The sequence below is a fragment of the Mustela erminea genome, chromosome 1 (genome assembly GCF_009829155.1).
Source record: "Mustela erminea isolate mMusErm1 chromosome 1, mMusErm1.Pri, whole genome shotgun sequence".
NCBI lineage: Eukaryota > Metazoa > Chordata > Mammalia > Carnivora > Mustelidae > Mustela > Mustela erminea.
Window position 1 is genome coordinate 99201439 of NC_045614.1, and position 16743 is coordinate 99218181.

Here is a 16743-nt window from a genome sequence, read left to right on the forward strand (position 1 = left end):
CTCCCTCTCTGCCAGCCTCTCTGCCTACTTGTGATCTCTATCTGTCAAATAAATAAATAAAATTTTTTTTTTTTAAAAAGGCACAGTTGAGAAGAACTGAGAATATACTTTATCCTTTGGAATACATTAAGATAGAATACCACTTTAACAGAGAAAAAGAGAAGAGATGAATATTGTGCCAGCTGGACAGAACTAGAATTTCTACTTTTTTCCCAAATCTATGTGACTTGTGACAAGAATACTACAGTCAGGATTTAGCTTGAGTTATTATGTGGAATATGGTTGGTTTTAAAACCTAAGGGGTTTTGGAGTTAAATTTGGCAACAAGAAAAAATTACGGTTCAGTACTTGAAGAGACAAGAATCAAAGCAACATGTGACAGAGGAAAATATAGTCATTTAGATCCTAGTCCGCATTCCAGTTATTTAAGGAAGAATGAATGTTTTCAAACTGTGATGTACGCCGAAGTTAAAGGAGGAGAGTCCTGGTTTGGTGAAGGACAGAAATCATCCACCTTAAGTCAGCATCGAGTCCTTGGGCACCAAACTTGTAAATACTATCTCATGACTTGTTTATACTCATTGACACCAATCCTTTGGAAAATTCTGTGAGAATCAGCTGAACAAATGGTATAAAACAAGCTTCTAATAAGACCATAGTGAAGGCTTTCAGACTCTTGAGGCCAGGTGAATTCAAATCTAAATAAAATATGAACAAGTGGCATTCTACAGTACATTAAGAAATGATATATCGGGGTGCCTGGGTGGCTCAATGGGTTAAAGCCTCTGCCTTCAGCTCAGGTCATGATCCCAGGGTCCTGGGATCGCGCCCCACATTGGGCTCTCTGCTCAGTGGGGAGCCTGCTTCCTCCTCTCTCTCTCTGCCTGCTTCTCTGCCTACTTGTGATCTCTGTCTGTCAAATAAATAAATAAAATCTTAAAAAAAAAAAGAAATGATATATCATAACCAAATGGGATTTGTTCCAGAAATTAAGGATGGTTCAATCAATACTAAGAAATCCACTGATTTAATTTACTCAAATACCAGATATTTACTAAAGAGGAATATTATATGATCATCTCCATTAGTGCTTAAAAGGCATTCAATAATATTTAACATCTTTTCTGGATTAAAAAACAAAATAAAAAACAAAAATTAATGAATTGAAAGATACTTAACATGGTAAAATATATACACAATTCACCCCCAAATCCAGTATTTTACTTAAAAAAAAAATCACTAGAGAATTCTCTCTAAAATCAGAAAAAGACAAAGATGCCCACTATCTCCATTATTATTTATTATTGATTTAGAAGTATTAGCTAATGTAATTAGACAAGGGAAAATAAGATACAGGAAAATAAATTGGAAAGGAAGAGGTAAAAGTATCTTAATTTTCAGATAATAGGAGAGAAACCTGAAAAACCAAGGAAGTCAATAAAAAATCACCACACTCAAGAAAATAATTCAAATTAACACAAAAATCAATAACCTTCATATATACAAACAATATCTACTCAGATGATATAACGGAAGAGAAGACCCACCTCACTTAACCACAGCAGCCAAAAAAGAGGAAATGCCCGGGAATAAACCTTTTTTTAAAGAAATGTCCAAATCTAGTGTGAGGAAAACTTTAAAACACTCCTGGAACAAAGACAACTAGACTTGGACAAAAAGAAAGGTATCTCATTACTGGTTAGGACAATTCAACACCATACAGCTCATATTAAATTTAATATAAATGGAATAAAAATATCAATTGTTTTCTCCCCGAAGGTGGATGTATTCTAAAGATCATGCTAAAAAAAAAAAAAAAAAAATTCAAGAAGAGCCAGGAAAACACTGCAAAAGAAAAGGTTTCTGGCCCTACAGATACTAAAAACATCCTATAAGACCCCTCTAAGTAAAAAAGGGTAGAAGCATTGAAACAATGTGAAGAAAGGCCAGTGGAAGAAACAGACCCAAGTACACAGAGATATCTGGTATATGATTAAGGTAATATTTCAAATCATCACAGAAAAGACAGACTTTAAAATAAATGATGTCCCTGACAATTCTATTGTCATTTGGTAATAAATAATAGATCTCAACCTTACACCATACACTAGTAAAAACCTTGAAATGGATGAGAGACCCAAACGTAAAAAAATGAAACAATCCAAACTAAAAGAAAGCATTGGTGAATTCCTTTACGATCTGGAAGAGGGAAAGGTTTTTTCCAGCTATGATTCAAAAATCAGAAGCAAAAAAATTCAACAGTACATCCTGTTGGTGAGGCTGTGGAGAAAAGAAGCTTCCTCAGATGCTACAGATAGAAAGGCAAAATGGCACAATCACTGTCAAATTTGGCAAAATTTGGCAAAGCCTAACAAAATTAAAGCTGACCCACTTTTAAGACTCTCCCCAAAGACACTCTTCCAGCAAATATAAAACAACATATGCACAATGTTAATCACTGGCATTATTTCTAATTATAAAAGACTGGAAAGAACGCAAACATCCATCCACATCGGAACCAGGAAGTGAACGATGGTGCACCCATACAGTGGGATACTACACAGCTGTTGGAAAGAAAGTGAAAATTGCTCCGTACTATGATTCACCAAATTCAGAATAGTATTGTAATGTGAAAAAAGCAGGGTGCGGAACACTAGTTTATTACTTTCTGTGTAAGAAAGGAGAGGAATATGAGTATGTGTGAATAAGCACATGAAACATAAAAAAGTTTCTATTCTTATTCACATATAAAGTCATGCATGAATATATTTATTCATTTACTTAATTATTTACATATATGTTTACAAAGAAGACACACTAGAATGATGAACTAAAAGAACAGAAACAGAGCCCTGTGGTGGGGGTTAGTGGGGAGAGAGGGATGGAGTGGAGGGGACAGAGAGGAAGAGAAAATTTCTCTATATAAAGGAGAGTTTTAATATCATTTTAACAATTTAATGTTTTACATATTCAAAATATTAAATAAAGTCAAATTATGAAAAAAAGTAAATCCTAATGCTGAAAACAAACTGAAACAAACAAACCTACCTAAAATTAGTAACATAGCCACAAGTGAAAAGAATCCCTTCACAATGAATTCTGAATGCAGTAGTACTTTGTAGCCCCTTAGTGGGATATAGTCTAATGATAAAAAGGATTAAAAAGAAATCCTAAATTTTATTTGCAAGTTTTATTATTAGTAATAATAATATTGGAATTTTGAAATTACAAATGTAACATCTTAAAAAAATATATGGGTGGACAAATGTTTATAGCAGCAATGTCCACAACAGCCAAACTATGGAAAGAACCTCAATGTCCATCAACAGATAAATGGATAGAGAAGATGTGATATATATATATGAAATACTATGCAGCAATCAAAATAAATGAAATCTTGCCATTTGTGACAACATGGATGAACTAGAGGGTATCATGCTTAGTGAAATAAGTCAATCAGAGAAAGACAATTATCATATGATCTCCTTGATAAGAGGAAGTAGAGAGGCAGCGTGGGGAGTTTGGGGGGTAGGAAGGGAATTAATGAAACAAGATGGGATCGGGAGGGAGACAAACCATAAGAGAGTCTTAATCTCACAAAACAAACTGAGAGTTGCCGGGAGTAGGGAGCTAGGGAGAAGGTGGTTGAGTTATGGACACTGGGGAAGGTATGTGCTATGGTGAGTGCTGTGAAGTGTGTAAACCTGGCTTGATTCACAGACCTGTACCCCTGGGGCTAATAATACATTATATGTTAATAAAAAAATTTAAAAATTAAAAAGGAAAAAAATAAATGGGTGGGGCACCTGGGTGGATCAGTTGGTTAAGCATTCAACTCTTGATTTCAGCTCAGGTCATCATCTCAGGGTTATGAGACTGAGTCCCATGACAGGTTCCGTACTGGGCATGGAGCCTGCTAACGATTCTCTCTCACTCTCTGCCCTCCCATCCAAGGCAGGGGTAAAATATATATATATTTATATATGTGTGTGTGTATTTATATATGTGGTATATATATAGATATAGATACATAAATATGTATCAAATAAGTAGATGTTACTGTTAGGATTGATCCTGATTTTCAGTGTAAGAGAAGAGATAAAAATATGGAAACAAATAAGAAAATATCTATATTTAACCTTAAATTAGAATTATAAATATACCCATATCTATCTATCTATCTACCTATCTATCTATATCACATTCTGGTTTTATTATTTAAAGGTCTAGAAACAGCAACATGCCAATAGCAATGAACAACAGCTTTAGAGCCCCAATCTCAGTTTCTAAATACCATTCTCCACTAAAAGGAACAATGACCACTTGGAGAAATTATCAGCTTCCAAGTTGGAGGCAGGTAAAGTCCAAGGCAATCCTGGGGTATCTTCTTGTACCAGAGAGCAAAGATACATTCCAAGACAAATGACGACGTACCAAAAGGGCACAGGCCCGCTTGAAGGAGTTTACCAAAAACACAGAAGAGAATCAAATTCAGAATGACCTTGGCAAGCTGGAATGCTCACCCCAAAGAACACAGTACAAGCTGAGGGAGGGGAGTGTGAAGTGTGGGATGTGGGTTTAAAGAACCAGCTTTAACAGCTTCACGATGGAGGGCAACCTGACACAGGAGCTGACTGGGTGGAAAAAAGCAGGGATACTCTTGAGCTGAGTATGAGCCCAAAGCGAGATCAGATCCCTAAAAAAAGCTACTGCAATATTATAAGCAGCAAAAAGAAATTGAGGATCTAAGTCATGCGAGGGAGAAACCTTGATTCCGTGAACTGAGACCTCCTGGTATTTATACATTAAGAGGGCTGTTCTCGACATAATAGTTCTTCCTCTTCATAGTAGTTTCCGTTTTTAAACACTTCTCATGTGGCAGGCGCTGGATTAAATGCCTCTGGTGTGTGTTCGATTATAATCCCTGTTCCACAGGTGCAGAGACCTGGGCTAGATGAGATGAACTGATCATCCAGGTTACACAGCTAACAAAGGCAGACCTATAACTTAAACCTGCATTTAGTTCTGAAGTCTATGATCAAAATGGTGAAAAGTCTGAAAATTTTTTAAGAAGTCATATAAAAAACATCATTAAAGAAACTGAAGGTTTTGGGGCACCTGGGTGGCTCAGGGGGTTAAGCCTCTGCCTTCGGCTCGGGTCATGGTCTCAGGGTCCTGGGATCAAGCCCCAAATTGGGCTCTCTGCTCAACAGGAGCCTGCTTCTCCCTCTCTCTCTTTCTGCCTGCTGCTCTGCCTACTTGTGATCCCTCTCTCTGTCAAAAAAACCAAACCAAACCAAACCAAACCAAAGCAAACAGAGGTTTTGAGTCTGGGAAAGAAAAGTTTAAAGGGACACATGGCAGGTATCATCAAATATTTAAAAAACAAAAACAAAACCATTCTGTATAGTTTCAGAAATAATGGGTATAGTTACAAGCAGGCAGGTGAATCTAACAATGAAAAGAGCCACCTTGAGAAGCTAAGTACTGTCAGTACTACTGTCAGTACTAGCAGATGTGACTCTGGACTTGGACTGGACTGTATCTTGACATTTGCTCTGACTGTAATTCAGCATGCTACCAGCAGCTAAGTAACTAACCAGCTGAGTCCACTGATCTCCCACCACACCGCTCATCTAACCCACAAAGGCCACATCTCTTCTCTAAGCCCAGACAGTGCAGCTTCCTGTCACAGTCTCCCTGAGGCTCCACCTATGCCAAAGCCCTCCCCAGTACCCACGGATAAGGAGAGCCTGAGGGGAGGAGGCAGCAGCCACACGGAGAAGAGAGATGCAATCAGGATTTGGGTACAGGACAGTAAGATGCCACTGAAGCAGAGGCTTCAAAGCCTCTGGTTAAAGAGGCACAGGTGCAGAGAAAGCGTTGGTTCAGCCTCACTGGGCAGCCATGTTAATTGTCAAGTAGAGCAGGCAACCAGGGTCACACAAAGTGTATTGTAGGGAAAATGCCTCCTTCATTTCCCAGCAGAAATGAAACGATAAAATCCTAGCATTCAAAGACTTCTTTGAGAAAAGGCAGAAGCCAGGACTGAGAATTGTGCAATTAGTAACAAGGGCCCTGAGCCAAGAAGCAGTTATCTCCAGCCCATCTGGATGTGAACAGAACCGGTAATGTGGGACAGACACGGCAAATCCGGACAGCCCCACACCGGTTTCCTAACACCACCAGCTAAAGGAGAAGACTGCACACCAGCATCAGGGCCCACTGTGCGCCCTTAAAAGAAAGAGAATAATGCATCACTGAAAACCCTAATTCTGACCTAAATACCTATTAACAGAGCACTGAATACAGAAATTGTAGCATATCAAACTGAAGTAGTATTGGAGTGTTGGTTAAATTTAATCACTAAGTTTTATAGATAGGCTATATATATATATATATATATATATATATCTTAAAAGCAGGGATTACATTTATTTAAAAAAAAAAAGTACCAGCTCAATCCATGAGTTTATACTGACAGTGACAGGATCAATGGATTCTACGTAATGCCACCAGTGTCTGGGAACAAACAGAACCTGAAAAGCGAACAAACAAAAAAGTAAGTTAGCACAAGAACAGCACATTTTGTTTTAATGTCAGAATCAGACCCTAACTGACAAAGCTAGGAATCAATATGAATTCATAGCAATATTTCTGTTGGAAAGGAAAACAAGGAAAAAAACCTCACAACCCCTTTCTTTTTTTAACCAGCGAGTTCATATGTTCCATAAAGGATGTTATTGCCAGCTTCCCCAACTTCTACTCTCCTTAATCCTGGGCCTGCACTGCCTACATCTAAATCTTAGTAAAGGACACAGATTCTAATTTTTCCTCCTTTCCATTGCAAAACAGCTGCATGCATTCTGAGAAAGGGTATAGGGAAAACTAGAGGAAGTAGTTTCTGTCTTCTCACAATGTAAAATCTAGCCACTGAAGAAACAGCACGTTGAAAGGGGGCACTAGGTAGATGACTCAAAGGAGCCAACACTGGTGCCAGGGAGCCTCAGAAGAGGGAGACATCGGCATGAACCATGGATGGCAGGAGCAGCCTGGCATGCATGAAATGTGGTCTGAACCAGGGTTAGGGGACCATGTAGAGACAGCAAAGAATTAGGACATGCCAGGAGGGAGAGGTAGTGCCAACAAGGGGGAGGCTGGACTGCTGAGGGAGAGCAAGTAGGTCGGTCTCACTGTGGCAGACAGGGCAATGGGAGATAAATTGAGAGGGTTAGGTTAGGGCCAGAGGAGGGCCCTTAACTCAGAATAAAGAATCTCCTTTTTATTCTGTAAGTATTAAGGAATTTTGGGGAGGGGGGGGCGTGCAGAGGGAGAGAGAGAATCTTAAGCAGGCTCCCCACTCAGCATAAAACCTGATACAGGGGGCAATCTCTCGAACCTGAGATCACGACCTGAGCTGAAATCAAGACTCAGATGCTTAACTGACTGAATGACCGAGGTGCCTCACTAAGAAATTTTTAGTAGGGGGATAGTTAAAATAGCAGTATCATGGGAGAGTCTGGGAAGGACAGGAGATTCTTACAGTGGCCCAACTAGTAAGATCTAGAGATCTAAACGGGAAGGTATAGAAAACAAAAGCAACAGCCAGAGTCAAGAAGGACTGCATTTGTCCAGACTCAGTATGAGATTAGTACCCATGGAAGTTTGAGCAGAGCAGACAGGCTGATCCAAGGCTTTGGGGCTTCAGATTTGGAAAATGGGTGGCACTTGCTTTAAGCAAGATGAAGCTAGGAGATAGGAAGAGAGCACCTTTTAGGAGAACAGAGCTCTAAGAAGGGCACTGCACTTAAATCATTAGTTCATGTATGTTTCGTCTGATAAGACAGTGGTAAGAGACGGACCCAGTTGTTGGTAGATTAAAGAACAAGCAGGGTTTAAGGAACACTGATACCACAGACAGAACCACGTGTTTAAATCTGGCTATTAAAATAGAAGAAAAAATGAATTACCAAGCATGTCACATCCACCAGAATGGCTATGATAATAACAGGAATAATGGAAAAGAACAAGTGTTGGTGAGGAGGTGAAGAAATCAGAGCCTTCACACATTAGTTCGTGGGAATGTAAAATGGTGTAGCTGCCATGGAAAACAGCTGGGCAATTCCTCAAAAAGTTAAACACAGAGTTACCACAGGACCCAGCAATTTCACTCCTAGGTATATAACCAAGGGAGCTGAAAATATACCTTCACCCAAAAACTGGTTCTCCAATGTCTACAGCAACATTCTTCATTAATAGCTAAAAAGTAGAAACAATTCAAATGTCTATCAACAGATGAATGGATAAGCAAAAATATATGTGTAACAATGTAATATGTTCAGCCATAAGAAGGAATGAAGTACTGATAATATTCTGTAGGATTATATTATGTGAAAGAAGGCGGATACAGAAGGCCACTTGTATGATTGCATGTAAGTGAAGTGTCCAGATTAGGTAAATCTATTGAGATATAAAATAGATGAGGGGTTGTCAGAGGCTGGGGGACAGGTGCCTGGGGAGCAACAGCTAATAGGTTGAAGCAAGTTGCTCAAGTCAAATGATTTGAGTTGGAGTATTCACACGGGAAGGGAGTCAGAAAAGGGCCTGAGAAGGGGGTAAAGGAAAATAGGCAGGGAATAATTGAGGGAAGAAAATCTCCTTAAGAGACTAAGAAAACCTTTCATGTCATTAATAAAATATCAGACAGCAAATGCCAATGTTGTAGAGGTGGTTTTCCCTACTGGACAGCAGCACTAAGAACAAAATCTTTGGAAATGTTTCAGACACAGTTCTTTATAAAAGGACCATCCATGCTTGCTTAAAGCAAATCAATCTCAGTTCATTCTGCCTTTGTTGTCTCACCACCTGGATGCATTCCCAACTGCATTTTATGTGTCTGGGTTCTGGTATAGTTGAAAAGATAGTAACTGTGAATAGACGTTCCAGGGGTGTTCAAGTACCCATGCCTTGACACTTTCTCTTAACCTTGTTAAAAATGACTGTGAAGGGCGCCTGGGTGGCTCAGGCAATTAAGCGTCTGCCTTTGGCTCAGGTCATGATTTCAGGGATCTGGCCGTGTCTGGGATCCCTGCTCAGGGGGGAGTCTGCTTGTCTCCTATGCCCGGCCGCACCTGCCACTGGCTTATGCTCTCTCTAGCACTCTCTCTCAAATAAATAAATAAAATCTTTAAAAAAAAAAAAGATTGTAAGTCCTTGTTTTCCTCCAAAGTTATTCTCCTCTTCACCAGTAAAAAGAGCTATATTCCCTCTTCCCATAGTTCCATGACCTGTGAAGCTGAGAAGTTTGTTCTGAAGCCTTCTAACAGCAGAGAGCAGCAGGGAAAAAAATCATTTTCATTTGTGTTGGTGGGGAGGCAATATGGTATAAGGACATGAAAGAAGTTCTAGCTGGGGCACACACTGACAGGCAATCAGTGTTTTAAGGCTGCCATTACCTGTCCTGGGTTTAGTGTAACCGTATGTCTTCGAGCTTTGCGGAACTGAGGAAAACGTTTTAAATCAGGATTGACAACATTGATTTTACTGAACACACTAGATTCTTCATAAGGGATTCTAGTTGGATAAAGGAAAGGAGTGTCTTCAGGAGGAAAGAGATGCCATCTTTTCCTAGTTTAAAAAAAAAAAAAAAAGGTAAGAGTTAGTACTCTGAACTTGAGACAAAACATCTAAGAAGGCAGGAGCTAAGTCTCCACTTTCATTCAGTCCATAAAGGAATACAGGGGAAATCTCAGGGGTCACTTGGCCCATCTCTCAGTAGTGGAATCTCCTGGGCAGACACCTGGTGGAGATAAGGCGGCAGCCAGTGGATTATCTCCTAATGCCCTGAGGCAACCTTATTGCTGGGACAGGATTTGGTTCGAAAGATCATTTTTAAAAAAATGTATTTTAGTTAAATTCAATTAGTTAACATATAGTGTATCATTAGTTTCTAATGTAGAGTACAGCTATGCATCTATTATGTATAACAGCCAGTACTCCTTAATGTCCATCACCCAGTTACCCCATCCCTGCACCCGTCCCTCCACTCCAGCAACCCTCAATTTGTTTCCTATGGTTAAGAGACTCTTACAGTTTGTCTCCCCTCTCTAATTTCATCTTATTTTATTTTTCCCTCCCTTCCCCTATGATCCTCTGTTTTGCTTCTTGAATTCCTCAAATCAGTGAGATCATATGATAAATGTCTTACTCTGATGACTTATTTCACTTAGCATAATACCCTCTAGTTCCATCCACCTTGTTGCAAATGGCAAAATTTCATTTTCTTTGATGGCTGAGTGGTATTTCATTGTATGTACCACATCCTCTTTATCCTTTCATCTGCCTGTGGACATCTGGGCTCTTTCCATAGTTCGGCTGTTGTGGACATTGCTGCCATAAACACTGGGGTGTAGGTGCCCCTTCCGATCATTCTTTCTTATCTCAAATCAAAGTCTACCTCTCATAAGTTGTTTCTGTCCCTGATTCTAGGGCTATCCTGAATGATCCCTCCCTTTCAAATACCTGTGTTCTTATCTTCTGCAGAGCAGCCACCCATACTGCTAGCCATCAAAGAGTTTCCAGGGGCGCCTGGGTGGCTCAGCGGGTTAAGCCGCTGCCTTCGGCTCAGGTCATGATCTCAGGGTCCTGGGATCGAGTCCCATATCGGGCCCTCTGCTCAGCAGGGAGCCTGCTTCCCTCTCTCTCTCTCTCTCTCTGCCTGCCTCTCTCTCTGTCAAATAAATAAATAAAATCTTTAAAAAAAAAAAAAAAAAAAAAAAGAGTTTCCAGACTCTACTCCCAGGTTGGATTGTAAATTCCTTAAGTCAAACTTGTGTTAAGTTAATCCACAAGGAAGAAAGAGGCCCAAATGATGCCACCCAACTAAAAAGTGGTAAAATATTAGAATTTTCAAAAAGAGAAAACTATAAATGTTTCAGTACTTAAAATTTTTTGAAAACTTGAGGTGGATAAATCTTAAACCTCAAGACACCAGACACACCCATACTTCAAGTCAAGAGCAGGGACATCTGAGGCAAGGAAGGGGAAATGTGAAAAAGGAAGACACGCAGACAAAAATACACAGCTGGGGACAGGGAGAAGAACGGGGCAGGGAAAGGGAGAGGGAGAGAACTAGTTCTGAGGAAAGGCTTACAGCTCTCTCGTGACCCCTTGCAGTTACGGCAGGACCACTGTGTGCCTTTCAGTTGGCTGCAATTTTCAAACGAAGAAGTAGACACTAAAGTCTTACTTTGCCTTAGAGATAAAAGCTGCTCCATTCCACCATAGTTATGACCAGTTTGGGAGAATTCTGGGCATTTACTGTGTTTAGAATGTCAGAGCTGGAAGAACTCTCAAGAGATCATCAGGCTAATTCTACCTCCAAAGTAGTGGGAAAGGGACCCAGTGCTGGTTCAGTGTCATTCACTGGACTAGTGTTGGTGGTGGGCCCAGAACTAGGTTGCAGAGCTCTTGACCTCTTCAGATCCCAGCTCCTACCTCTGCCTCATGGCTGTGTTCCTAGAGGAATAGCCATGAAGATAACAATCGCATACAATTTGTTTTGCTCCACTTAAAATATACAGTCAACCCTTCAACAACAAGGGGTTTGAATTGCATGGGTCCACGTACGTGCAGATGTTTTTTTCATAAATACAATACAGTACTGTATTATATTTCTTATGATTTTCTTAATAACATTTTCTTATCTCTAGCTTACTTTTTCTCTTTTAGGATTTTGTTTATTTATTTATTTGAGAGAGAGAGAGTAAGTGAGCATGTGAACAGACGGAGGGGCAGAAGGAGAGGGAGAGGAAAGAATCTCAAGCAGACTCTGGGCTGAGCACCGAGTCTGATGCAGGGCTGGGTTCCATGACCCTGAGACCACGACCTGAGCCAAACCAAGAGTCAGATGCTCAACCGACTAAGCCACCTAGGAGCCTCTCACTTCCTTTATTGTAACAATACAGTATATAATACATATGACATACAGAATATGTGTTAATTGACTGTTTATGCTATTGGTAAGGCTTCCAGTCAACAGTAGGCTATTAGTGGTTAAGTTCTTAGGGAACCAAAAGTTATATGCAGATTTTCAACAGTGCGGGGGTCAGTGCTCCTAACCCCCTCATTACTCAAGGGTCAACTGCATATGCATCCTTGTCTTATTAATCAGAAAAGGTGGTCAATCACAAGGTCATTCCTTGATCAAAAAACATTTCATTGTCCTACTTGCTGAAAAGAGAGTAAGAGGTTATTTGCCTGAAAGTAAACTTCTGACTCCAACCTCCCTTTCCTACCTAACCCCTTTGTTTCCAATGCACAACTTATACTGGACAGTTCACAGGGTTCTTTCTCTATATACCACATCCTTTTCTAGGGCTCTGCTCTCCCATGTCTTGACCATTCACCCATCTTTCAAAGCCCATCATAAATGGCAGCTCCTCTCTGAAATCTTCCTTAATCTTTCTAGCAGGAACGATATCTCTCCTACTTTTCAGTCCCACAGCTCTATGAAACCTTCCCCAAGAGCATGCTCATTCTGCCTTCTATCACACTGCCTGTGGGCTTGCCTGTACTCTAACTATAAACTCCCTCCAGGCAGAGAAGTGTCTTACTCATTCAACTCCATTCCCTCTGTAACACATGGTGCCTACTCCATGAGTATTTACTGAGGAGTTATTTTACTATTCCAGAGCTTATGAAACCAGAAAATATGCTCTATTATAAAGTTAAAATAAAGTTATATTGATTTTATGGTACAGAAAGAACCCAGGTATTTTTTTTTTAAGATTTTATTTATTTTATTTGACAGAGAGAGAGATCACAAGTAGGCAGAGAGGCAGGCAGAGACAGAGGGGGAAGCAGGCTCCCTACTAAGCAGAGAGCCCGATGCGGCGCTCGATCCCAGGACACTGAGATGGTGACCTGAGCCGAAGGCAGCGGCTTAATCCACTGAGCCACCCAGGCGCCCCATTGATAATGTTTTCCCAACTGAATTTCTTTCCCAATTCAGAACACAAGGGAAACAGCTGCTTGCAATGATACCTCTCTTACCAAGTTTAAGGTTCAGACTATCAACTTCCTAAGGGCAAGGACCAGGTACTCGTGGATCACTGCAGCATCCACAACACATAATAATGTACCTGAAATGTCCTAGATCCTTTAATAAGGACTTAATGAATCCAGAAGTGGACTGTCTTACGCTATTTTATAGTTTTCAAAATACGTCACCTATGAAATCTATTCACATACTTATTCACTGTTTCTTTTGGATCCACTGATAATCCTTTTCATGTCTCAAGGGTCTGAGAACTTAGAAATGGCCATTTCTCTTTTTCCCTCTGTACTGTCCTATAAATGTTCCAAAAGACCAGGAAAGGAGACTCGAGCATCACTAATTGGGAGAAAATAAGCTACACTATAACATTCTGAGTGGATCCTCCAACTAGCAGAAACATGTAATTCTCATGGAAATCCTGGAACCAGGGGACTATCAGAAGTATGCCTGACAGATGGAGAAGAACTTACCTAAATTAAGAACATACTGCATTGTGTCAACATGTAGGCACAGACTAAAATTTAGACTTGAAAGGGGCCATAAATATCATCTCATTCAGTGGTTCCCAAACCAGGCCCCCTAGCATCTCCTTAGTGGCCTGAAGGTAGCAGCAAAGCCTCTTTCTTTCAGCAACCTGCTCCACTTTTGTTTATTTAGATTTGAAAAAAGGGTCTTCCTGCTTTTAAATAGAATTTTGAACACTACAAATGCAGACTCTTACATAACAGAGCTAAGCAGACAGTTGTCTAGCTGTTCTGAGAGTGGAATCCTGGAGCTCTAGGATCAGGATTCTGAAGGTAATCCTGATCAGAATTGAGACACACATGGAAACCATCATTTGACCTGTCCCCCTTACTTCAAAAGGGAGGAAACTGAACCAGAGGCCAACAGATCAGTCTTGGTCATGAGGCAGGCTGACAGGGTGGAGCTGGGACTAAACCTTGGGGTCTGCCACCTGCCTGATCCTCATTCTTCTTCCTGTGCAACACACACACACACACACACACACACACACACACACACGCATGCACCTGTGCATTACCTTCCTTGGACCTGGAATACTAAATTGCAACCATAGGAGTCCAGATGACAGGGTGTATGGGCCCCCATGGAGCCGATCCACAATGTACTTTCCCGTCCATTTCTTCCAGGAAACCCGAAGTCAGACCATATCACATCCTGTTTTGAAAATAAAGTTACAGTCCGTCAAGAACCAACCAAATGTACTGTATGGTAGTGTTACATATTTGTACTTGCACATTCGGTTTTTGGCAGTTGGAATACTCTTTTATAGAAAATGCTATAGACAGAGGAGGTTAGGCTTCCAGAGCAATCCAAGAAATCTTTTAAAGCAATAGATTTAAACCAATAGAAGTACCTCACCATGAGTAGTTTTTCCAACAAATACTGACTGTTCTAGAACCTTGTGATGAATCAGTGAATAAGAAAGACAAGTATGTCCAGCCAAGCGAAGCTTACATTTTAGAGGTTGGAGAGAGAAAATAAACAACAGACATAATTATGCCTATATTTAGAGGAAGAATGTTTCACTCAGGCGGCAGGAACAACAATGCAATGAAACAGAAGTTTTTTGAAGTCTCTGATGACAAAAATAGAATGTTATGTCATGTATTCTAAAAGTTAAAATGTAACTCATTAAGGAGTGCACTTGCATGAGCTTCCGGGGATGTATGGAATTACTAAAGCACTATATATCGTACACTTGAAGCTAATATTACATGGTATGTTACCTAACTAGAATTCAAATAAAAACTTAAAAAGATGTAAAAAAATAAAAATATAAATGTATAAGTTTCTGAAGCTCAACTCAGGAAGCTGGAAAGCCATACTTTCTCAAAGCAGTGCAGATATTTCTAGGTGTAACTAGTGTATTAACTTTTTACACTCTAGTGACATTAAGCCTTCTCCTAGGTTAATGGAGTTATTTAAAACTATAGATGCTGGAACCTTATTTCACACCTACTAAACCAGAGCCTCCAGGTAGGGTCTGCATATCTTTTGAAATACATATCCATAGATGACTTTTGCTATGCTCCCCCAAATCATGAACTCCTTAAGAGAAATGAACTTTAAAATAGACAGCACAGTGCTCCCAATTTGGCTCTCCTTATGCCTGGTTCTGTGGACAAATCATGCCCTAGTCAACTACTGACCTATAAATACCATCTAGTCCAGCAGTTCTCAAACCTGGATCCTTTGCATCCCCTTAGGGGCCAGGAGGTAGCAGCAAAGCTTCTTGCTTTCAACAAACTGCTCTGTTCTTCTTTAGGTTGGAATAAGGGGCTAACTGCTCGTTTGTTGTTGTTGTTTTAAGATTTTACTTATTCATTTGAGAGAAAGAGAGAGGGAGAGAGAACATGGGGGAGGGCCAGAGTGAGAAGCAGACTCCGTGCTGAGCAAGGAGCCTGATGTGATGCAGGGCTTGATCCCAGGACCCTGAGATCATGACCTGAGCCACCAAGGCATCCCTATTTGTTTTTTTTAAATCATGAATTTTTCCTATTGAGTTTTAAAAAATAAAACAAAACAAAAAACTTCCATGTGCAGGACCTGGGCCTAAATGCTGACACTTCTTTTATCAGTATCTTCCATCTACCTCTTCTACTTTTAGAGACAAACCATTAACAGCCTTAGTCAAAGAGAAAGAGGATTTTAGAGGGAACTTTAATGGGTGGTTTTGAGGAAGACAAGAAAAAGCATTTTCATTTTTGTTTTGAGTAATGAAAGTAGTGGATGACGGGCATATTACTAATGTCTGTTACAGAGGGGGAGTTCTTATAAGGTCAGTGCTGTTGTAAATGCGTTCACATACGACTCCCACACAGCTGCTCCAAGGAGTGGCAAAGATCCTGGCCCTCTTGATAGGGCCCATAAGCTCCGCACAGGGAGCTCACCTCTGTATTCCCCATGCCTAACATAATACCTGTCTCAGAGTAAGTGCTTAAAACATTTGTTCCTTGGCACGGAAAGAAGAATCTGTTGGCTTATTATGGGTAAATGGTTCTGGTCTTGGTATGGTGTTCAGTGTTCAGAATACATAAACTAACACAACACAGGGCTATCTTTCAAATCTAGTAATAGAAGACAGTCCCATAAATCAACTCATATAATGTGGCAAGTGCTCTGACAGAAGTGAACTGAAGGTGCTCTACAGTCACTAATGAAAGGCTCTTGGTCCATGCAGGGAACTTAGAAGAGGCTTCCAATTAATTCTGGTCCTTGCTGAACAATCCACCACGCCTCAGTGTGGAATTTAACTAAAGGTAGCAGGAAGACTTGCAATGTAGAAACAAACAACAACAACAAAAAACAGAGATTTGCCTTACCTAAGAAGAGCCTTGTGGAAGTGATTCTTAATCTTAGAGATAAACTCCTTTAGGAAACTAATGAGTGGTAACACCCCTCTCCTCAGAGAAATTCATACATATACACAATTCACATATATACTAAGGGAGTCACTTGGAAGACCCCCTGTGAGAAACTCCGCTCTAGAGCACTGCTTTAGAAAGAATCACAGAAGAAGATTTACCTATGGGGGATAGGGGTTATATGAGAAATTGGCAAGAGGCTTTGACTGACAGCAATGACAAAAAAGGAAAAATTATTTGGGAATGATTAGATCAGGGTGACCTAAACTACCTAATATTCAGTTGCAGATTGGTCGG

At 40.2% G+C, this 16743-nt stretch overlaps 1 protein-coding gene across 3 annotated transcripts in view; it reads right to left on the minus strand.

Annotated features, from left to right (window-relative positions):
* HSPBAP1 (HSPB1 associated protein 1) overlaps positions 1–16743 on the minus strand; it is a 71818-nt gene that overhangs the window by 16593 nt on the left and 38482 nt on the right. For all 3 annotated transcript variants that reach the window (XM_032335134.1, XM_032335115.1, XM_032335125.1), the window contains 3 exons: positions 14100–14236; positions 9456–9627; positions 6456–6539 (listed from right to left, as the gene is read on the minus strand). In XM_032335134.1, the coding sequence (XP_032191025.1) occupies positions 6456–6539; positions 9456–9627; positions 14100–14236 (393 nt within the window). The remainder of the gene's footprint in view (positions 1–6455; positions 6540–9455; positions 9628–14099; positions 14237–16743) is intronic.